The sequence below is a fragment of the Ovis canadensis genome, chromosome 2 (assembly GCF_042477335.2).
Source record: "Ovis canadensis isolate MfBH-ARS-UI-01 breed Bighorn chromosome 2, ARS-UI_OviCan_v2, whole genome shotgun sequence".
Taxonomy (NCBI): Eukaryota; Metazoa; Chordata; class Mammalia; order Artiodactyla; family Bovidae; genus Ovis; species Ovis canadensis.
Window position 1 is genome coordinate 73,246,308 of NC_091246.1, and position 23,427 is coordinate 73,269,734.

General features: G+C 42.2%; 1 protein-coding gene across 1 annotated transcript; it reads right to left on the reverse strand.

Moving 5' to 3' along the window:
• Window positions 1–10,248: 10,248 nt before the first annotated feature.
• On the reverse strand, window positions 10,249–10,818 carry LOC138433577 (cytochrome c oxidase subunit 5B, mitochondrial). Its single transcript, XM_069576476.1, has one exon. The coding sequence runs from the start codon at window positions 10,722–10,724 to the stop codon at window positions 10,335–10,337; it is 390 nt and encodes a 129-aa protein (XP_069432577.1). The 5' UTR covers window positions 10,725–10,818; the 3' UTR covers window positions 10,249–10,334.
• Between the last annotated feature and the right edge of the window lie 12,609 nt (window positions 10,819–23,427).

The window sequence follows — 23,427 nt, forward strand, 5'->3', positions numbered from 1 at the left end:
CTAGGGTGATCTGTACCATTTCTGATGGGGCCTCTCCTGCGAATGGAGTTCTCCCCTTCCCAAGAGAAAAGATAAGAGAAGAGCGTCACTTCCCAGTATATTCCAGGCAGCCTCACCCTGTAAAGAGCTCCATTGTTCTCCACTACATTTTTTCAAAAGATTTCCAAATTAAAGGAATTTGAGGAGCACTCCATATGTTTATGAAGATTTATAATGAATACCAGCACATTAAAGAGTCAGAAATCCTGCCGTAAAAATTCCTACCTAGCTTTAACTTAGAGTTTCCCAAACTCATTTGTCTGCAGCCCTCTTTTTCACATTACCTACTATCTCAAGGAACCAGTGTTATGTGGAAACACTTTGGGAAGGTTGGAGTGCAGATCAGGGGCCCACTGAGAAAGAGCTCAATCAGGAGACATTCTCACTGGGATACCCACCTGCAATGAGTTCAGTGGTAGCCTCCAAAGGATGGGTCCAAATGCAAACTTCAAAATGTGACCTTCTTTGCAATAAGGGCTTTTGCAGGTAAATTAAGTTTAGGATCCTGAGATTAAATCACCCTGGCTTAGTGTGAGCCATAAATCCAATAATGAACATTCCTGTAAGAGACAGAAAGGACAAACAGACAGAGGCAAAAGCCATGTGAAGACAGAGGTAAAGATTGGAGCTGTGCTGCCACAGCCAAGGAAGCCTGGAGCCACCGTGAGCTGCAAGAGGCAAGCAGGGATCTGCTCCTAAAGTCCTGAGAGTGGGCATGGCCCTGTTGACACCTTAATTTCAGGATTCTGGCCCCCAGGATGGCTAGAGGATAAAGCTTTCTTGTTTTAACTCACCCAGTTGGTCGTAATTTGCTACCGCAGTCCTAAGAAAGTACTGCTGCTGCTGCTGCTAAGTCACTTCAGTGGTGTCTGACTCTGTGTGAACCCATAGATGGCAGCCCAACAAGCTCCGCTGTCCCTGGGATTCTCAGACAAGAACACTGGAGGGGGTTGCCATTTCCTTCTCCAATACATGAAAGTAAAAAGTGAAAGTGAAGTTGCTCAGTCATGTCCGACTCTTCGCGACCCCATGGACATCACCTTTAATTTCCTTTTAAAAATTTTTTTTAATAGTTTTATTTATTTATTTTTGGCTGTGCTGGATTCTCATTGTTTGTGGGCTTTTCTCTAGTTGAGGCGAGAGGGGGCTACTCTCTAGTTGTGGTACACAGGCTCCGCATTGCTGTGGCTTCTCTTGTGGAGCACAAGCTCTAGGGTTCACAGGCTTCAGTAGCTGTGCATGTGCTGAACCACAGGTTCAGCAGCTGTGGTTCCAGAGCTCTAGAGCACAGGCTCAACAGTTGTGATGCATGGGCTCAGTTGCCCCAAGGCACATGGGATCTTCCCAGACCAGGGATCAAACTCATGTCTCCTGCATCGACAGGTGGATTCATCACCACTGAGCCACCAGGGAAGCGCTTCCTTCTTTTTAAATTTATTTTTTAACTGGAGGAAAATTGCTTTACAGTGTTGTGTTGGTTTCTGCCGTGCAACACAAATAAGCCATAATTATACATATATGTATATTTACATATATGCAAGAGGCTCCTTCTTGTGCCTCCCTCCCTTCCCCCATCCCATGCCCCTAGGTCATCACAGAGTGCCCGGCTTGCTCCCTGTATTATGCAGAAACTTCTCATCAGCTATCTATTTTACACCTGGTAGAGGATATATCCCAGGGGCGGGGGAGCCTGGTGGGCTGCCGTCTATGGGGTCACACAGAATCAGACGCGACTGAAGTGACTTAGCAGCAGCAGCAGCAGAGTATATATGTCAATGCTACTTTCTCCATTTGCCCCTCTCTCTCCTTCCTCTCCAGGGCCCACAAGTCCATTCTCTGCATCTGAGTCTCCATTCCTTCCCTGCAAATAGGTTAATCAATACCATTTTTCTACATTATATATATATATTTCAAGTGAAGTGAAGTCACTCAGTCGTGTCCGACCCTTTGCGACCCCATGGACTGTAGCCTGCCATGCTCCTCCATCCATGGGATTCTCCAGGCAAGAGTACTGGAGTGGGTTGCCATTGCCTTCTCCATATATGCATTAATATATGATACTTATTTTTGTCTTTCTGACTTACTTTACTTTGTATAACAGGCTCTACTTTCCTTTGACATCACCTATTAGTTATCTGACACAAGTTAATACCTCTGATTGTATGTAGTATATACTTTTATTAAGCCACATTTTTATAAATATGAGAGATTACTAGAGATTAATTGAAATCTCACAGCTACTAAGTACTGCCTGTGACATCTGGATCTAGTTTTATCTGATGTGAGAGTTGAGCCCTCAACCTAGTGTGGTATCAGAGCAGGTTACTTACTAAACACTCTCATACCAGAAGCTTAAGATGACAGAAGCTTATTTCTTGTTCATGTAACAGTCCAATGTGGATATAAGGTGAACAGTTTTCTTGGGGAAATTCTGGAGCCCAGGCTCCTTCCACCTGTGGCTCTGCCATCTGCTGCGCCTCATGGTTCCTTGTTTCCAGAGGCAGATAGGAAAATAGGAGATGGAGAAAGCATGCTTGCTTTTTAATCACCTCCTCCCAGAAGGACTTCCCTGTTGGCTCAGGTGGTAAAACATCTGCCTACAATGCAGGAGACCTGGGTTTGATCCCTGGATTGGGAAGATCCCCTGGAGAAGGAAATGGCAACCCACTCCAGTACTCTTGCCTGGAAAATCCCATGGATGGAGGAGCGTGGCAGGCTACAGTCCATGGGGTTGCAAAGAGTTGGACACGACTGAGTGACTTCAGTTTCTTTCTTTTCTTCTTTCCCAGAAGGAATGTGTCTCCTCTGTTCACATTCCAGTAGAAAAAGCGGCTCATATGGGCCCACCTCCAGGCTAGAGGCTTAGAACTCTAGCTCCAGGCTGAGCAACTTCTTCCCAGGAATAGCTCTATACTTTGGATAGGAAACATAAATGTGGTGAGGAGCTGATCATCTCTGCCATGACAGTACTGATACATGAATGAATGAGCGAGTGAGTGAATGAAGAGATCTTGCTTCTCACACTCCTGCTGACAAAAATAGAAGATGTTGGTCTATTTAAAGGTGCCATTCCTGGTAGGAGGAAAACTAACTAATTACCTAAACAGAGGAGTTTCCAGGCTCACTAAGGTCTCTAGAGTTATCAAAATAGCATCAAAACATTCCCTCTTTTCTGAGGACACTGTGAAGAGATATTTAATTGTCCATATATGTATATATGGACTAGGCCACCCAATGTTTCACTGGTCAGTTGGATGCCCACATTGAAGACTACATTCCAACCATTTCCAACATTCGTTTTGGCCATTTTGTTCTGAACAATGGGATATAGGTAGAAGTGGTAAAGAATCACCTGCCCATGCAGGAGACATGGGAGATGTGGGTTCGATCTCTGGGCAAGCAAATTCCCCTGGAAGAGGAAATGGCACCCCACTCCAGTACTCTTGCCTGGAAAATCCCATGGACAGAGGAGCCTGGTGGAATACAGTCCATGGGTCACAAAGAGTCGGACTGAGCACACATGCCAAATATCAAGTATCCTTAAAAGAAGGGGGCTCCTTTCTTCCCCTCTTTCTCCTTCCTCCAGGCTGGAGGTTGAGGGGCCAGTAGCTTCCTAGGTTTAAGAAACAAGCTAGAGGGAGCCCAGTTCCCTGCCGATCGTGGGAGCTGCCAAACCAGTCCCAGATTGCCCAACTCTAGATTTGGTTTACATGAGAGATAGCAGTTTCTATCATGTTTAGGTCACCATTGTCTTCAGTTTTCTATCACCCGCAGACTGCCCTAATCATGACTAAGACACACAGGACTCTTGTTTCTCTTTATCAAGGAGTGTCATCATGCAAAACACACCACTAATGACCAAACCAGCCTCCACCACAGCTATTTCTGCAAACCGAAGGACTTGCCGGGATACTTTGTTTTTATCACTGGCATTTCTGACTTCCCACCCTCAGTCACCTCAGCTGGCATCAGCTGATGTCAGGGCTTGCTGGGCAAGGTTACCAACAACTTGAAAAATAGGAGGAAATTAAGGGTTTTCTCTTAGGCCTGGCCCACAAGTTGCCTCACTGTCAAGCCTGTCTTACTATTGAGTGACTCTGGTGGGTTGGATTAAATGTGTAATGGTAGAAATCCTTACAGACAACTGTCATCTGCCTGGAAGTTACAGCTTCCTATTACCCTTGTAAATGTTCAGGGACAGAAGTTCAAAAATGACCCAGTTCCTACTGATACTTTTATAGAGAAGTTTGCCTTACCTAATACCTCCCTGGTTAGGACTGCTAGCCAAGGTAACCTGCAATCCTGATGCAGAGGCTGACACAAGGCAGGCCTCTGCTGCTGCATGGCAATGATATTTCTGTGGAAAGTTCTGCTCATCAGTGGGGAATTCAAACTCTCAATTTTGACTTACGCAGAATCTCAAAGTTTCAGGATACACTATAGGACACTGGTTCTAGTTCCTAACTCCAAGAAAGGCCCCACTGAGATCACTGTTGACTTTCTCTCCTTAGACCAGGGGTTTGCAATATTCATTTGACCATGACTTCTTAGAGGAAGTGATGCATCATATGGTCCACCTCCCTGGAAATACAGCATATATATTCATGCAACATAAAACTTTGTCCCCGATTTCCTGAGGTGCCAGGCCCCCTGAAGCCTATTCATGAGTCCAGAGCCTCCAGGTTAAAAAAATCTTAAAAAAATTTTTTTATTGGAATATAGTTGATTTACAATGTTGGCTTAGTTTCTGCTATACAACAAAAATGAATCAGTTATACATACAGATATATCCACTCTTTCTTAGATTCTATTCCCACGTAAGTCATTACAGCTTATTTGAGTAGAGCTCCCTATGGTATACAGTCAATCCTTGTTAGTTATCTATTTTATATATAGTACTGTGTATATGCGGAGAAGGCAATGGCACCCCACTCCAGTACTCTTGCCTGGAAAATCCCATGGACGGAGGAGCCTGGTAGGCTGCAGTCCATGGGGTCGCGAAAAGTTGGACACGACTGAGCGACTTCACTTTCACTTTTCACTTTCATGCATTGGAGAAGGAAATGGCAACCCACTCCAGCGTTCTTGCCTGGAGAATCCCAGGGACGGGGGAATCTGGTGGGCTTCCATCTATGGGGTCGCACAGAGTAGGACACGACTGAAGCGACTTAGCAGCAACAACAGCAGCAGCAGCAGCAGCAGCAGCAGCAGCAGCAGCAGCAGTGTGTATATGACATGCCTTTGAACCTCAGAGCAGATTTAAAAACCTCTGGAGTCATCCAATTTTTTCTTTTCTCCACTTCTGCTCTTGAATGAAAGTAGATCAGTTTTAGAAGCTTCAGCTGCTCATGGACTTTACTGATATTCATGACCAACAATGAGAGGAATGCTGCACACCCTTCCCTACTTCCTGCTCTGAAGCCCTTTATCTGAAATTCAGTTCCCATCTAACTCTCCTTTCCTGCTGTATCTCCCACAAACAGCCCACACTTGGAGATCTGAAATGTTTGTTTGCTGTTTCCCACACATGCCAAGGTGCTGCCTTCCATCCTCTGTCTTTGCTCAGACAGTTTCCTAACCCTATACACCTCTTGGTCCATCACTATTTGTCAAAATACCATGCATTCTTCTTTAATACCATGGAAAAACAAACTTCTTTATAAAGCTTTTCTTGAACTCTTTCATTTGTACTCTTAGCCTAAGTTTCAACATCTGTTAAAGTATGAACATCTATCATAGATTAGTGGGGCTGCCATACAGCAGAATATTTGAACTCTTGAGGTTTGAAATCAGAATGACTGCGCTTCAATCCTGGCTCAGTCTCTCTCTTGCTATGTCACCTTATATACATTTCTTAACCTATCTGTGCTTCAGTTCCCTCATTGGCAAAATAAAGATAGTAACAGCCTGTTTCAAGGTGTTAAATGAGCTAATCCATGAAAAATTCTTACTGCAATGCTTGGCACACTGAAAGCATTTGGTAAGGTGTAGTTATTTTTATTTGAGTTAATAGTATGCCTTTGTCTCCACCCCCTATCATTAAGCTATAAAGTAGCTGATGAAAGAGCCTGGGTCTTAGTCATCACTTTATACCTCATAGAACCTAGAAAGAAAGACAAATAAGCAAACCTTTGCACATAATAAATACCTAGTATATGATATCTGAATTTAAGTGAATCATCCATAAAAATGTAATCTAAGAATTCAAGATAGCGCTGTTGTCATCTACATTTTTATGAATAGATGAGAGTACATGGAACCATAAGATAGATGCTATATTGAGACTAGACACCATTCTTGGCCTTGAAAAAAATCCTGATTATATATCTCTGTCCTAATTCCAGGATTTATATTCCACCACGAAGGCTATGCCAAGAATTCCCATCTTCTCAATTAAAATTGTTTCCCTTCTCATTCAGTTATACATTTATTCAGCAATTCCTGATGGCATACACTATGTAAGGGATCAGATATAGCCTCCTTGAGCTCCTGCAAACTAGCTGCCTTTCAGCACTGGATTTCGAGCTCAGGACCCAGGTCATGCACTCATTTTCATATTCTATGAACTTGAAGCCCAGTGCTAGACAGCAACCAGTCTGCAGGATTTTCCTCTCTGGTGACAAGAGATGTATACTTATGGCAAATGGTGGAATAGCATGTCATGCTTCAACATAAAATAATTCTAGTAAAATGTGTAGAAAATTACCTAGATCACGTCTGACCACTCCACCTACTGAACTGACCCAAATAGGCCCCAGCCACATAGAAATAACAAAAACATTTTCCACATAACAAAGTTTGATAAGAAAAACAGGAATTTTCAGGTGCCAAAAATGGCATGAAATCAAGTCAGAGGAACAAATATGAGCTGATATCAGGAGGAGGCCACAAGAATTTCAGGTGGAGTTATGGACCCTAGGGGCAAGGGAGCTGGAATTCCAACACCTACAGGAAAAAAAAAAAGAGTTCAGGCCCAAAGGAGGCTAAGAATGGAGCTGAACTCCCTGCAAAAGTATATCATCTGTCTGGGGTTTTGAGAGGGACAAAAATAATTACCTGTGAAAATTAAAACTTTGAGCCTACATCACACAGATTTGGGGCCTTACATTATAAAACATTCATGATGTGGAAGCTCTGGCTGGTAATTTAACATAGCCTAGGGTCATTCATCCCTCTAGGAATCCAGCTAAAGCCAAGGCAAGATATTTCTGTAGAGACACTTTCAAAGTCCAGCTCCTCGTGGTTGCTGCAAAGGCACTTTGAACTCAGAGTGGAATCATCCCTGCTTACCAAACCTGGTCATCTGCCAGCACAGCCTACTCATGGATGGCACCACTTCCCAATAAGGCATATAGGTCTGAGAGTTGTCCTTGACACCCTACAGTGACCATCACTAAGGCTTACTGATTTTTCCTTCTATGTCTATCAGATTTGTCCATTTCTCTTCATTTCCAATAACCCATCTTATCCCAAACCACTATCATCTGTTGCTAGCCTCCTAACTGGTTTACTGTGCATCCACTTTATCAGCTAGAATAATATGAACTTGTCATCTTATAGGACCAATAGTATGGAAGTGGCAATTTCATAGATTCAACCTGATATTCTTCCCATTTAATTTCTACCCTACAAAAAGAGTTACCTTATCATGAATCAATCTGATCATGTTGCACCTGCCCCCTGCTTAAACTGTCCACAGCTTTCCCACTGCTCTTAAGGTTAAGCTCCTAGGACTTCTCTGGTGGTCTAGTGGTTAAGAATCTTTGCTGCCACTGGAGGAGACATGGATTCGATCCCTAGCCAGGGAACTAAGGTCTCACATAAATAAGTGTGGCCCAAAAAAAAGGAAAACAAAAACATGGAATGGAGGAATGAAGAGCTTGGATGCAGGGTTACCAAGGTAAAGACTGATGCAATGGTTCTGCAGGAAAAGATGAGTGCCTGAAACTAAGACTGCTTTTTCATACATTACCTTAGCTAATCTTCAGAACATTCCATCTTTTTCTTCGGGCATTTTTATAAGCAAGGAGACTGGAGATATTAAGTGACTTGTTCAGAGTCACATAATGGTAAATCTAAAATCCTTAGCAAGGTTATCTGACTCCAAATCCAGCCATCTTTCTATTTAAAATACCTGAGATAAGCAGGGGAGACAGCAAGAAACCCTGGAGTGGGAGCCAGGAAGTCCAATGGCGATAGGAACTGGCCAGGTAATGTAAAGGCCGAGGCAGGTCATGACCAAGACAAGAGGCAGTGTTGGGGACCACATCCAGCTGAAAGGTGCATATAATTCTAGCTCTAAATTACTGTTGGTATATTGAAATGCAAACCCAGTATTTTAAGCTGTCCTAATTTTTAAGAGAAGTTCAAACCTTGACTTTTGTGTGCAATCATTCTGGTTATAAAACCTTATGCAGAGCAAAGAGAACATGTGTGCAGGATGAATGTGGGCTGTGGATACCAATTTGCAATCCCCAGTCTAGATGAATGGGAGAGTAGCAGGAAAGATGTACTATTTTCAGTATACACCTATGCTTGTATCTTATATGGAAAATATTTGGGGAGGGCCCTTATGAATAATCTTAGCAACAGTTATCCAACTTGAACTTTGATGGTTCCACAGAACTGAGAAGTTAGGATCAGTTAATCTGTAACTAGCTTTATTGTTCCAAGATCACTATGTTGTGTTAAAGAAAAGAAACAACAACCAGAGGAGGATAAACATCTTCATTCCTTGATCCTGAGGCAGGCAATGGGCAATAAACCCAAATGGCCACTGTTGGAGAATGTGTAGATTACTGACAAGGCTCCTCTTGTTACAAAGAAAATACAGACCAGCGATAAACTGATAGTGGCCCTTAATTCAAACTCCCAATAGGAATTGTAGTCACTTTTAACATGCCAGAGATCACGGGAAAGTTCATCTTTATCTCATTTTGGGTTCCTTTCCTTAGCATTTTTCATTGAAGGAATAAAAAGATGTCACAAACTGCTCTTCCAAGAGATACTATGATCAAATAAATATTTGCTTTTTAGTTTCAGTTCCTCTCACTCTGGCATGTGGAAGAGCTTTACAGGTTTTCTGTTTGACCTCACCCTACCCCAAACACCAGCTAAGTACAAGCCTCAGAAATCGTTTGGATCTTTTTTCCTATGGTGTTTTTTTCAAATGTCAATATGTATTTTATGATTTCTCAAACCAAATATAATGTGACTTTTTTTTTTTTTTTTGATTTGGATCTAGTGTTTTTATTTGCTAGCTCTGTGACCTTGGCCAATTAGCTTAACCTCTCTGAACCTCTGCAAGGTGATAATCTGAGGCCAGAAATAACCCTACAAATTAGTGGTCAATATTCAACAGGGCACAAAGACAACGGGAAAAGTAGTTTTTCAACAAATAGGAAATGTCCAGAATAGGCAAATTCACAGACAGAAAGTAGATTAGTGGTTGTCAGGAGCCGGGGGCGGAGGGGGGGGGGGCGGGGGCAGGGGGAGAGGAGGAGGTGAGTAGTAATGGGTACTGATTTTAAATGTTCTGTAGTGATAATGATTTCAAAACTTTGTGCATTTACTAGAAACCACTGAATTGTAGACTTTGAGAATGAATTTTACAGTATATGAATTATATCTGAATTTTTAGAAATTAAGTACACAAAGAAAGAGAAAAGGTCCATTTCACAGGGTAGTTGTGAGGGTCAATTGATGCCAAGTATGGGAGTGGCTGTGCTGCCTTTGATGCTGAAAGGGTGGCTGTGGATTCACCTTTCTCTCCCACTAGAGTGTCAGCTAGGATTCCCAGGTGGCTCAGTGGTAAAGAATCTGTCTGCAATGCAGGCGACCTGGGTTTGATCCCTGGGTTGGGAAGATCCCCTGGAGAAGGAAATGGCAACCCATTCCAGTATTCTTGCCTGGAGAATTCCATGGATAGAGGAGCCTGATAGGTTACAGTCCATGGGGTCACAAAGAAGACACAACTTAGCTACTAAACAACCACCCACCCTCAGAGAACATGATGCCAGCGACAAAGCTAGATGATGAAGCCAACATTGCAAGTTCAGTCAGCCTGACTCCGTTTTTCCGATACTGATTGTCACCATCAATGCATTAGGGATCGACAATCTCAATGTACAAAAGCAAGGGGATGGCAAGCTAATATTAACAGACAGCTATTTCTGACATAAACACAGGAAAGAAATAAGACCAGCCAACTATGGGAGGAGACGCCAACATCACGGCTAGTCTTTACTGGAAAGAAGAAATTCCGCATCATATTCTGAGTGCATCAGTGCAACAGCTCAGTGGGCCAGCTGGTGCGGCACCAGCTTGTAATGGGTTCCACAGCTGGGGCATCGCTGGGCCTCGCCTTTGTGCAGCCAGAACCAGATGACAGTACTGTTGTCTTCTTCACAGATGCAGCCCACTATCCGCTTGTTGCTGATGGAGGGGACTAAATTAGGGTCTTCCTTGGTACCTGAGGTTGCCTTTGGGGCAAGTATATTGTACGGGTCCTGTCCCTTGCGAGCAGCCAGCATGACCTCCCTCTCTAGCCCAGTCGCCTGCTCTTCATCAGTAGGAACACCACCTCCAGACGCCACAGAGCGCACCACGGAGACTCCATTTGGACCCCGGGCCCTCAGGGCCTGGGAGGCCAAAGCTCCAGCTCCACGGAGTAACCTTGACGCCATCACGCCCGCTACAAACACCAGCACTTCCCATAATGTGACATTTAATTTCCAATCTATTTGAGAACAAACTGTGCTTTTTCTTACAGGATTGATTTATAATAAACACTCATCTCCTTTTAAGTAGAAATTGGTCTTAACAGGCTATGAATATACTTAAATTTTCCACTTAAGTGGATAATATTGTTAATATAGCAATGTAAAATAAATGATAAGATATCTTTATCTTATTCCAATTGAACTGGCCTGTGAACCATTTGAGTACAATAATGGGGGAAATCAGTCCTGAATATTCACTGGAAGGACTGATGCCAAAGCTGAAACTCCAATACTTTGGCCACCTAATGCGAAAAACTGACTCATTTGAAAAGACCCTGATACTGGGAAAGATTGAAGGCAGGAGGAAAAAGGGACAACAGAGGATGAGATGGTTGGATGGCATCACCGACTCAATGGACATGAGTTTGAGCAAGCTCTGGGAGTTGGTGATGGACAGGGCAGCCTGGCATGCTGCAGTCAATGGGGTTGCAAAGAGTCGGACACGACTGAGCGACTGAACTGAATGGGGGAAACACATATCACCCCACGTGTTACTGAACATTATAAGAATTAGATGAGCTCACGGTAGCAAGAAGGTTTTAAAAATTCCCTGCATTGTCTTTGCAATCAGGCTTCTTCCTGTGCAGCAGTTTTCCAGGTTTGTAGTTTGCCTCTGAAAGAAACACTCAGTATGTGTGTGGAGAACTAGCTTGCCTCTCCACATGGTCTGCAGGCAGCCTCACTGGAACCACTGGCCATATTCCCCTATAGTGCTTATTTACTCAATTAAATCACTAGCAACTCAGTTGCCATGGCTTTCATGAAAGTTATTTTGTAAAGAATATTCCTAATTTGAGGTCCTAGAAATTTTCTTATATTCATTTGTAAGTTTTAAAAGGCATCAGAAGTCACTAGGAGAAATCAACCACAAACTTCACATATTCCTGGATCATGGAAAGAAGAAACTGAGATAGATAGCTTTATTTCTATCACTCTTGTGTTAGTGAGGCTAGGCTAACTACTGGGTCACATAACCCAGAAGTTTTGACACACTAATAGAATAAAAATGTTTCTTACTTCCATCACAGTTCAATGCAGGTTGGTGAGGCAGGGGAATGAAGAGTTCTGTTCCACATGTTAACCAGGGGCTTAGGATCCTTCCATCATGTGCTTTTACCATCTCTTAGTCCAGTAGTTGGCAAACTTTTTCTGTAAAGAGCCATATAGAAAACATTTTAGGCTTCGTGGGCCATATGGTCTCTCTCACTGTGGCACAACAGCAGCCAGAGGCAATATGTACATAAATAAGCATGGTTGTGTTCCAGTAGAATTTGATTTACAAAACCAGGCTGCTGCTGCTGCTGCTGTTGCAAAGTTGCTTCAGTCGTGTCCGACTCTGTGCGACCCCATAGACGGCAGCCCACCAGGCTCCCCCATCCCTGGGATTCTCTAGGCAAGAACACTGGAGTGGGTTGCCATTTCCTTCTCCAATGCATGAAAGTGAAAAGGGAAAGTGAAGTCGCTCAGTTGTGTCCCGACTTCTCGCGACCCCACGGACTGCAGCCTACCAGGCTCCTCTGCCCATGGGATTTTCCAGGCAAGAGTACTGGAGTGGGTGCATTGCCTTCTCCAGGGGCTGTAATCCGTTGACCCCTGCTCTAGGACCTTGTCCCTCTCTGCATTCAGACAGTAGACAGAGTGAGCACCATGGAAGAGGCACATGTAGAATTAATGCCCATCCCCATGTAACTGTTCTGAGGATTATATTAAACAGTTTGTAAAGTGCTTAGTGTAAAGGTCAGTATGTAGGATTTTCTCCATAAATGGCACTGTCATTTTTTTTTTTAAGTATAGGAATAAAGTTCCTTTGGTATTTACAAGAGGAAATGGTCATACTTAATTGAGAGAGATCAGAAAAGGTTAGGTTGATTCTCAAAGGTAGGGTAGGCTTTTAACATGCAAGAGTCAGGAACACCTTGAGCAAATGTATGGCAGTTGGAAGTATTGTTAGTTAGCAAACAGTTTGGTTTGGCTGTAACACAGGGTTATTTGGAGGAATCAAGGGACATAAGTCTGGAAAAGTAAGAAGGCTTTGAACACCAGGTTTAAGGTTTAGACATATAGTGACAACAGAGAGCCATTGTAAGTTGTTGAGAAGTAAACACAAATTTTGTGTGCCAAAACCACGTAAATTTGTTGTTTGAAACCCAGACTATTTTCTAACACAGTGCAAGCAATTGGAGTTAAGACTTCCAGGTTGGTCCACAAAAGCTTGTTTCTCAGGAGTTCATAACCTGTATTTGCAAGGAATAATTATTTTACTCAATCAACATACCCAGAAAATTATTCAGCTATAGAGCTATATCAATGTTGCTTGGATTCTCATTGTCTTAATCTAAAATAAGCTTTCCCAGGAAAAGTTCCTCAGTTAACATGTACAGAGATTTATAGCCAACTACTAAAATTCCTGGAAGGGTATGCCATGATAAAATATAGATTCAATGTTTTTGCCAACTCATTTGGATGCTGAGAAGTAATTTGCATGGAGGTGGAACCATGAAGTCAGAAACTTATTTAGCTGGGCCTTCATTTCCAGATCCCTAAAAAGAACTACTTACCCGTAATTGACACAAACCTGTTGGGCTTGTTTTTCAGAACCCATCTGTGTTGAAAGCACTGATTTCAGCTGCCTTCTGTGCAGGAATCCCTGCTTCCACCTGCTGCTGGAGAAATCTGTTCTGCATTCAGGTAAGTTCTACCTAAACAGCAACTGAAAGGAAGCCTCAACTTTGGCAGCACCCAACACCAGTGCCTCATTCTGACACTTCATGTTCATTGTCATTTACTCACTCACATGCCACAAATATTTATGAGTATCTGCTGTGCGCCACATACTGCACTGATACCAGAGGTAGTAGAGACAGCCCATGAGAACCACACTACAAACAAGTGTTTACAGTATTACAATTTATCTTATGGGTGAACGTAGGAAAAGAGGCATCTAAAATTATCTATAGGATTGGAAAAAAGCTTTTCTGAAAAGATAGTATCTGAGCTGGGATGTAAAATAGAAGCTTTAGAGAGAATTGGAGGACAGCATCTCATGTAAAGAAGTCAGCAAATAACGAAAGCATTTGATTACAGAGCATTATGCATATTCAGTGAATATTTGCTAAGGGGGATGAATGGATGAATACATGGATGTGAAGAAACCTTCTTTGGAAACCCTGTATTATCTTCTACCCAGCGATAAGTCAGTCTTTCTTCCATACAGACCTCCAGTGTGCCTTGAGGTTTAATTCCAACTCTACCTCCAGCTCTCAGAAGACAGTTTTTCTCATTCTGTTAAAAATTTTAAATCTTAACGATGAAACATCTTCATCCTAATGCACATTTTAAGCACTGAATACAACCCCATACTTGGTGCTGGGATTTCCCATTCTAGTTCTGAAGCTGCCTCTTACCTAGTGCTCCAGACCCCAATCCAGAATACAAACTCTTAAGGACAGTTCAGAAATACCCCGGGGTGATAACTGGGTTACTACCAATAAAGTCACTGAGTCAGCAGGCCACTTGGTTCGGTTGCTGGTCAAACCATTGAGCCTGAAGTATCTTTCCTTCCGAATCATGCATGTGATCAGATGTACAGGCTCCAAGAATTAGCTGGTAGCAGTTTTTCTCCCTTAAGTTTCTTTCAGGAGACATGAGTCCTACTCCAGTACCTGGCTTCAGGTAACAATCCTATGTCCAGTCCTCCAACTCTCCTGACACATTTTCAAGGCTCTGTTACTCAAAAGAGCCATATTCCTAACTGCTACTGCCTGCTTCCAGACCCAAAGGCCAGCAGTCCTGTAACTCCAGCCCCACCCACCACTTATAGTTTGTTCATTTCTGATATACTGAGACATTTAATCTTATGCTTTTAGTCCACTTATATTTTAAGGTGAATGATATGAAATTAAAATTCAACAGCTTTTACCTATGAGAACTGCAATCACAGAAGGTCAACTTAATTTTTTTTTTTCATAGTTTATCCATTGTGTCTGCATTTTGGAGCAGGGGGTATATGTCCAAAAACAATCTACTTTTCCAGTTTGACCATAAGTCTCTTAAAATGAAATTCTCATTCATGATGAGTTAAAAGTTGACTATCAGAAAAATAAAAATGAAGATGCAGCATTCTTAAGGTCAAAAAGAAAGATCAAAGGATTGAAGTGTAACCCAATTAAGTAGACTAAAATGGGAGGGAACAATGAGGCAAGAGGAAATACCAGGGTTACGAAGGGGGACAAGATGGGATTAAAGAATCAAGAGGACTGCATTCTTGTTTTTGTAATATATTAATAGTATTTGCTTCTGTAAGGATTTTAATATTTATACTAATATATGCTGCTGCTGCTACTGCTGCTAAGTCACTTCAGTCGTGTCCGACTCTGTGCAACCCCATAGACGGCCTCCTACCAGGCTCCCCTGTCCCTGGGATTCTCCAGGCAAGAACACTGAAGAGAGTTGCCACGTCCCCTCCAATGCATGAAAGTGAAAAGTGAAAGTGAAGTCGCTCAGTCGTGTCCGACTCTTAGCAACCCCATGGACTGCAGCCTACCAGGCTCCTCCGTCCATGGGATTTTCCAGGCAAGAGTACTGGAGTGGGGTGCCATTGCCTTCTCTGACTAATATATGCACATATTATTTAAAAAAAAAAAGAATCAAGAGGACGCTTTTAGAGAATACACTTGTGAGACATGTTTCTAGAGGCCAGTTCAAGAAAAGTGAGTGCAAGGCCCAGGAAAAGGAATAATAGGCTTAAACGTTAAGTGACTGCAAAGAAAGCAGATTTGACCTAAACTCTGGGTTGCCCTAGGAATTCAGTCAGAAAGATCCTTTTTTCCCTGCAAAAAGAAATAGTTTAGCTGGCCTAGATTCAAAGAGGTAGGTTCAAAGAAACTCAAATTATGTTGATCCATCTCAGGTTGACACGCTCAATTCTGCTTTGTATATCCCTGTCTCTTGTTTGGCTATACAGAGGTCCTATCCACAGTAAAATCAAAGTGACTTGACTCCCTATAGCTAGGTAAGGTACTGTTGATTCACCACAGAGGATCAACCCTGGAAAGAATTCAGGGTTAAGACCATGGTAGAAGAGAAATCTCTTGATCTGGTGGTTAATCTCTGGAGAGAGAACCAGGAGAAAGTGACAGGAGCTGACTGTTTGAAATGCAGTCTTTTAAAATTCACCTTGGGATGCCCTTCCACCAATCAGAATCTCAAACATGAAAAAAAAAAAAGCTCTCTTGCAAAAGAATGTATACCACTTAAATGTTAATTCACAAGAGGATCATAATAACTACTCTGCTTCACATACACAAAAATAAAGACACCTAAGCAATGTCTTTCTGTTTTCCCAACAGAAGTGACACATAACCACATGCTAAGTATCCCCTCACCCTTCTGTCTGAGTTAGCATCATTATCTTAATTATCGTCCAGTTCACACATTTTCTTTTTTAAAAAATATTTATTTATTTATGGCTGTGCTGGGTCTTTGTTACTGCGTGGGCTTTTCTCCAGTTGTGGCAAGCAGGGACTCCTCTCCAGTGGTGGTGTGCAGGCTTCCCACTGCAGTAACTTCCACTGCACAGCACCAGCTCTAGGGTGTGCGGGCTTCAGCATTTGCAGCACGTGGGCTCCAGAGCACAAGCTCAGTAGTTCCGGTGCATAGGCTTAGTTGCTCCACAGCATGTGGGATCTTCCTGCATTAGGGATCAAACCCACACTGCCTGCACTGGCCAGGCAGATTCTTTACCACTGAGCCACCAGGGAAGGCCCCACACATTTTCTTGAATGAACTGGAGTAATGAGCTTTTGTCTCTGGCCTCTCTTTCATATGTGAATCATAAAGCCTCCTGTAATTCAACTGTGTACCAGTCTCTTCTTTCCAGCAACTTCAAATTCACCTGTATGAAGCAAAACATCTGGTTGCTGGACATGACTTCATAAGTCTGGTATTCTGATTACCTTGTCAGTTATCATGAAGAAAGCAAGCCATTCCATCATTAGAAGTCTGGCTTCCTCTTCTTTTATTTATGATTTTCCTTGTCTCTCCTACCTCTCTTTTTAGATGAACACATAAGAAAAGCCAAAGCTTCTGGTGTATATGGAACCAGTGACATTTGCATTCCCTGTAGACACACCCTCTCAGCCTCACTAGCCCAGGCTTTTTTTTGCATCCGAGGATTGAAAACTTGTTTTCAGACTTGATTACAAAATTGCTTCAAAGATGTTATGCTTGAATAAATTGTCTGAAAAGAACTGAGTGAAAACCTTCTTAATGGGCTCAGTTTTAGTTCCTTCTTTCCCAAGATGCCAAAACATCTTACAAGAAACATGAGGGTTAAACATATAATTTTTCTTTGTCATATGAAATCTGTCCCGTTGCCTGGAGTTGCACCTCATACATTTGATCTCATACATGCTGATTGGTTGCATTTTGCTATTTTAATCATTATGCATCAACCATAGGGAATATTAGAAAGAAGGAAATCCAAGCACAGCAGTACAGTATAGCATTGTGTGAGAGAAAAGGCACAGGATTTATTTCTTAGTCTCTCTGGACCTCAGTCCATTCAATCAGGAATATAGGACTTATCTCACAGGAGCTGTACTTATCTTTGAAAACTGCAAAATGCTAGAACATTTTTATCACTATTTTAATTAAAATATTAACAAAATCACACAATGATGAAGCAGGAAGGGACCCTGGAAATAAACTAGTTAGGATTTAAGAGATGAGGAAACTGAGGCAGTATACATATAGCATGTTGGGGGCAACTCAGACTTTGAATATCTCAGGTACTCTCATTACAACAAGGACTGTGCAGATAAAAGACAGAGATTAGCTGGCTGCCAGTTGAGGAATCAGTGGTTCTGGGGGTTGTTGGGAACTGGAAGTACATTTGCCCAATTCAGAGAAGACAGCTAATACTGGTTTCTGCATATTTTTTTTTACCATATCCTCATGTAGGTCCAGGATTGCCAGATCTAATCTTTTCTAGAAAGATAAGAAATGTAAATTTTTTATATGTGAAGCCTCCTAATTTTTAAATGATATTTCAATTTTTAAAATAATGTTGTATAGGTCAAACAATATCTGAGGGTCAGAATTAGCCCATGGTTTACCAATATCATCTACAAGGAAATGTCCAAATTCTTTCTCATGGTATCTAAGGCCTTTAATGATCTGGGCCTGCGTCCTTCTTCAGCTCACTTCCTATCTGTCCTTGCCTGTGCTTAGATGCCAGCTTAGCACTGAACAGGTCATAATTCCACAAATACACCTACTGATTCTCATGAACATGCCCACTGACCGTCCTTCGATTACCCTTGCTCCTTGCTTGCGCTGTACTTTATGCCTGCAATGAATCTTTCTCCCATATTACTGTGCATCTTATCTTTCTAATGAGAACTAATCTCTGAACAGTCTCCTCATCACAATACCACACAATATGTCCATCCATTATATTTCTACAATGTCTCGGACATATCCTTGCTCTTACCTCACAGTATGGAAAGTACTTGTTTTATGTCTGCTGTTCCAATCAAAATCTCAGCTAATGCTGAGAAATTAAACTCTTCATTCTTACTCCAGTGTGACCACTGATCACCCTTCCTGAACTTCACTCTGCTTCTTGACTGGTCTTTGTTTCAAAGTACTGCTGATCTGCTTGAACAGATGCTTATATCGTCTCTCCAGTGGATGGCTTCATGGAGGACACCCTCCTCAAGGACTCAAGTGACCTTATCTCTCCTTTTGATGGGAGGTTGTATAAAGCAGTCCACCCCTTGGCATAATCCTCTCTTCAGCACCTGAGACCAATGTATTCTATGTTCAAGTCCTGTTGTTTTATTTTGTTTTCACTTTTGCTCCTGTCCTATTTGTCCTCTGAAGTAGTGAAGCTTTCCCTAACTGATACTGGCCACTAAAGCTCTTTTGGAGCTCTCATCTAATTCAGCCCAGTTCAGGATCTTGCATACAACTATGATCCCTCACTGCGACAATGGTGGGTCAATGGAGCAGGGAAGAAAGGGAGAGGTCAACTCTACCTGAATCATATGGCGTGATGGGAGATGATTGACTGATCAAAGGAAAACTGCGGTGTTGTTAACTGAAGAAAGGTAAATGAATACCAGACAAACACAGATAAGTACTGCACCAGATCCTCTTAATGCCCAGTCTAAGATTTCTCCTGCAGCTCCCTATTATCCCAACCTGAGTGGCTACTTGCGTGTCTGCCTTCAGATTCCTGGTGTTTAACCAGAATAAACTCAAGTTTGGCTTATTTATCAAAACAAAGCCTTTGAAGTACAGTTATAAAGATTTCACTTTAAATTGGCAGAACCATGGACAGCACCCAAGTTTTCACAGTAGTCTTTTCATTTGAAATAGGAGAAATCTTTGCAACATGTTAAAAACCTCTAATTTTATAGGTGGAAAAAACAAAGGTTATTATGACTAGCCCAAGATTGTAGAGAGCTGAAGGTCAAGTCTAAGTCTTAAAATCCAGGCCCCTTGTCTAAGTCTTAAAATCCAGGCCCCTTTGCCCTGTATCCTGCTTTCTCGACAGATTGATTATGATAACATGGTAACATGAGGGAAAGAGCAAAGGGACAGATCTAGGAGACAGTAGTGGACACCTGTTATTTCTCCCTTTCTAGCATACATCTCCTCTTATTTTGGTAAATATATCTCCATTTCTGTCTTGGAGAACTACCCTTCCCCTTTGGCAGGGCATATATCCTACTCTCCTCTGGTGAGTAATATGTGGTGGATGTAATATGGCCCAGACCGGGCATATTAGGTTCTCTCTCCCATGCTTTCAATATAAGCAGGGTTACTCAAGAAAAAACATATAGGGACTTCCTTGGTGGTCCGGTGATTAAGAATCTGCCTGCCAATGCAGGAGACACCAGTTCAATCCCTGACCCAGGAAGATTCCACATGCTGCAGGACAACGAAACTCATGTGCCACAACTACTGAGCCCATGCTCTGGAGCCTGCGCTCTGCAACAAGAAAAACCACCACAATGAGAACCCTGAGCACCACAATGAAGAGTAGCCCCTGCTTGCTGCAACTAAAGCCCCCACACAGCAACGAAGATCCAACGTAGTCAAATAAATACATAACATTTTTTTAAAGAACATATAGTAGGAGGTGACCCATTCCCATGCTGGCATCCTAAAGTGGATCTTCCAAACTTGAAGAAACTCTGAGTTCATATAACCTAAAACTGTGCATGTATCACAATAAATATTTTTATTTTTTAATATAATATAGCTCTTCCTTATTTTTATACCAGTCACCTCACCAAAACTATCAAGAACTAAGCAGCATTTAGTGTTTTTCCACTTCGTTTGATAATTTATAACTTTTCCCAGGGTCCTGGGCAGATAGTGCGAAGTAGAATTTAGCTCTGAGATGATAATTGATTTCTCAATCTAAAATAGAAATATTAAAAAGTCTACTCCTTAAATCTGCCTTTGTGACATATTCTAAAGTTATTGTTCTTCCGCACGGGTGAGCCCATAAATTGCTGAGTTTTTATTGATTTATATTTCATTCACAGCTTGTGTGAGATTCCCTCCCATCTTACAGTCTTCAGTTACCCTGAGTTCATTTAAAATCTGTCACCACACTCTTTATAGAAAACTAAATAGCATTAGCCACAATTTGTTGATGGAGAGATTATTAACAGAATTTACAAAGCTACATGTAACCTTAGCGAACAGAATGGGAGTGGAAGGACAAGGGAGAGAAGAATGAGGCATCTTATGTAGTAAGAAAGAGGCTGGTAGAGGGTCAGACTTGGGATAGTAGTGTTCCGGTTCTAGTTCTGTCACTGGGCAAGTTATCCTGGGTCGATCATATTTCTCTGAATGGGTGAAACTGCCTCTTACATTCCTTCCCACCTAACATTGGAGGATTTAGCCAGTCATTCAGGCAATTAATGTTTAAGTCTATTCTTTAACATCATATATCAATCAATTATGGAGTGCTCAAAGATGATGTGTTTGCTTGTACCTTTTCAGATCCTGAAAATGTGCATATATAAGGAAAGCGATTGCACTTTCTGTAAGAGAAAAGCAGATATTTAGCAAGTTTAGCAGAAAGTCATTCATATTTGACACCCTCTCTGTCCTTGTTTCAAGTGGATTTTGGCAGTTACATCTTTGGCCCTGTAATCATGTCAGGGCTTTGAACTGCAGAAATACCTGTATGATGCTGGACTAAAAATCCAAGATCTGGATTCTGGCCCTATAGCTCCTTCTGTGCATATAACTGTGGCAGACTTGTTAGGACTCTGGTAGATACAGAAACTCAACTCAAGGCCACTTAAACACTAAAGACCATAAATTACATGGGAGAGCTGAACCACCAAGCTGCAGGAAATCAGAAATGCACCTGAGTGCCTGGAAGACTCAGTGACTCAGGCCCAGCCAGGACTCACCTTTCATCTGGTCTCTGCTCCTCCCAGCAAGCTAGCTTCATTCTCTCTCTCTCTCTTTTTTTTTTAGATTGCTTTTTTCTGCCTTTCTCTGATTTAGACTATTAAATTTATATATTCACTCAATAGCTGTTGCCTTTGAGCCTGACTGAGCAGGCATTGTTCTAGGCACTAGGGAAATAGTAGTGACAAGGAAAATGTCTGCCCTCTGGGACTCGTGTACTTGTGGAGTGGAGAAAGTTGCAGAACAGACATATGTACAAATAATATACAAGGGAGTATTAACTGTTATAGAGAACAACAATCAGCATAAGAGGTCAGGGACTACTGAGTGGCTGTAGCGGTAGTGGTGGTGTGTTATTTCATAAAAGTGGTCAGGGAAAGTCTTCTACTGTTTGGTTATATTTGGACAAACCTGAAGTTAGGGAGAAAGTAAAAAGAAAATCTGGTGTAACAGCACATACAAAGACCCCTAAGTGGGAACATACACTTGACATGTTCAAGGACAAACAAGGGGCCAGTGTACTGGAGTAGAACTGGGAGAAAGAAGAGGGCCAAGAGACAAGATGGGAAAAGTAACAATAGCCATATCATATATTAATAGATCCAAGATCACTATGTTTACTCTTGGGTGTTTACTACGAGATGGAAAGTCACTGGAAAATATTGAGGTGGGAAGTGAAAGGATCTGATTTATGTTTGAGTAGAACTACTCTGGCTGCTGCATGGAGATTAAATTGGAGGGGAGGAAAGCGAAGGCAGGGGCCCTATTTAGGAGGCTATTTCAATAATCTAGATAAGAAATAATGTGGCAGAGTTGGTGAGAAATGGTCATATGCTGAATATATTTTAAGGCAGTTAGTCAACACTATATGCTAAAGTATTGGATGTGGTGGTAAAGGTGGAGAGAACCAAAGGTAGCCTAAGACAGAGAGTAGAAGAAGCCTGAAGACTAAGCCCAGACCTCCTCAACTGTTAGAGACTGAGAGCTTGGAACAAGCCTGCAAAGAAGGCTCAGAAGGAATAGCTAGCAAGATAAGAGGAGACGCAAGAGAGAATGGTATCCCATAAGCCATCTGGAGAAAACAGAGAAGAAGTGATTGACGACGCTAAAAGCTGCTGTATGGTGGAGAGAAATGAGGCTTGAGAACTGACCACCTAGCAGGACCACACGGAGAAAGCAATGGCACCCCATTCCAGTACTCTTGCCTGGAAAATCCCATGGACGGAGGAGCCTGGTAGGCTGCAGTCCGTGGAGTTGCAAAGACTTGGACACAACTGAGTGACTTCACTTTCACTTTTCACTTTCATGCATTGGAGAAGGAAATGGTAACCCACTCCAGTGTTCTTGCCTAGAGAATCCCAGGGACAGGGGAATCTGGTGGGCTGCCGTCTATGGGGTCGCACAGAGTCAGGCACGACTGAAGCGACTTAGCAGCAGCAGCAGCAACAGGACCACAGGGCTCATAGATGACTTTGATAAGAGCTATTTTCAGTGAAACGATGGAGACAAATCCTCTGAAAACTTGTGCCACTGAAGAGGTGCTGAATTTTCAGTTCTAGTTTTTAAAATCCTAAAGATGAACCCCGATTAATATGGTTCAGATCCAGTATTCACCTTTAGACCAATAAACTATGACCAAGAGAAAGGATAACATTATAGGTTAGTGGTAGGTTGATCAATGTTCGGGTTCTCAGGCTGTCATGTAGGAACATGGACACCTGAGATTTATGTGTAGATTGAGAAAGGAATCAGGAAGGAGGAAGAAGAAGTCACTAAGGATCTCCCCAGTGTTGGGTTTGAAACTTAACCTTTAATTATAAAATGGCATTGACATTCCCACTTTACAGAACTGGTGTCAAAATCAGATTTTAAAAAATGGACTGTGATGAATGAACTCTGCACACCCTGTAACTTCTGTACAGACATGATAGTTTACCACAACAAGCATAATGGGTTACCATCATGATGCCAAAACAGAAGGGCACACCCCAGTGGCTCATCTTCAGGCATCAATCACTGTGCCCCGTGAAGAAGCTAGGCATATATCTTGTGGACTAATATAGCTGGATGTTCTGGCTAGAAGCACAACTCTTTTCCCCAAGTTTAAACATTGGGAGCTCTTAGAAAAAGGCACTCCAATAGCTGTCAAAACAAAAAGTTGAAA

Excerpts from the sequence above, each read along its gene's own strand:
- LOC138433577 (XM_069576476.1), bottom strand. The coding sequence starts at position 10,724 with ATGGCGTCAAGGTTACTCCGTGGAGCTGGAGCTTTGGCCTCCCAGGCC.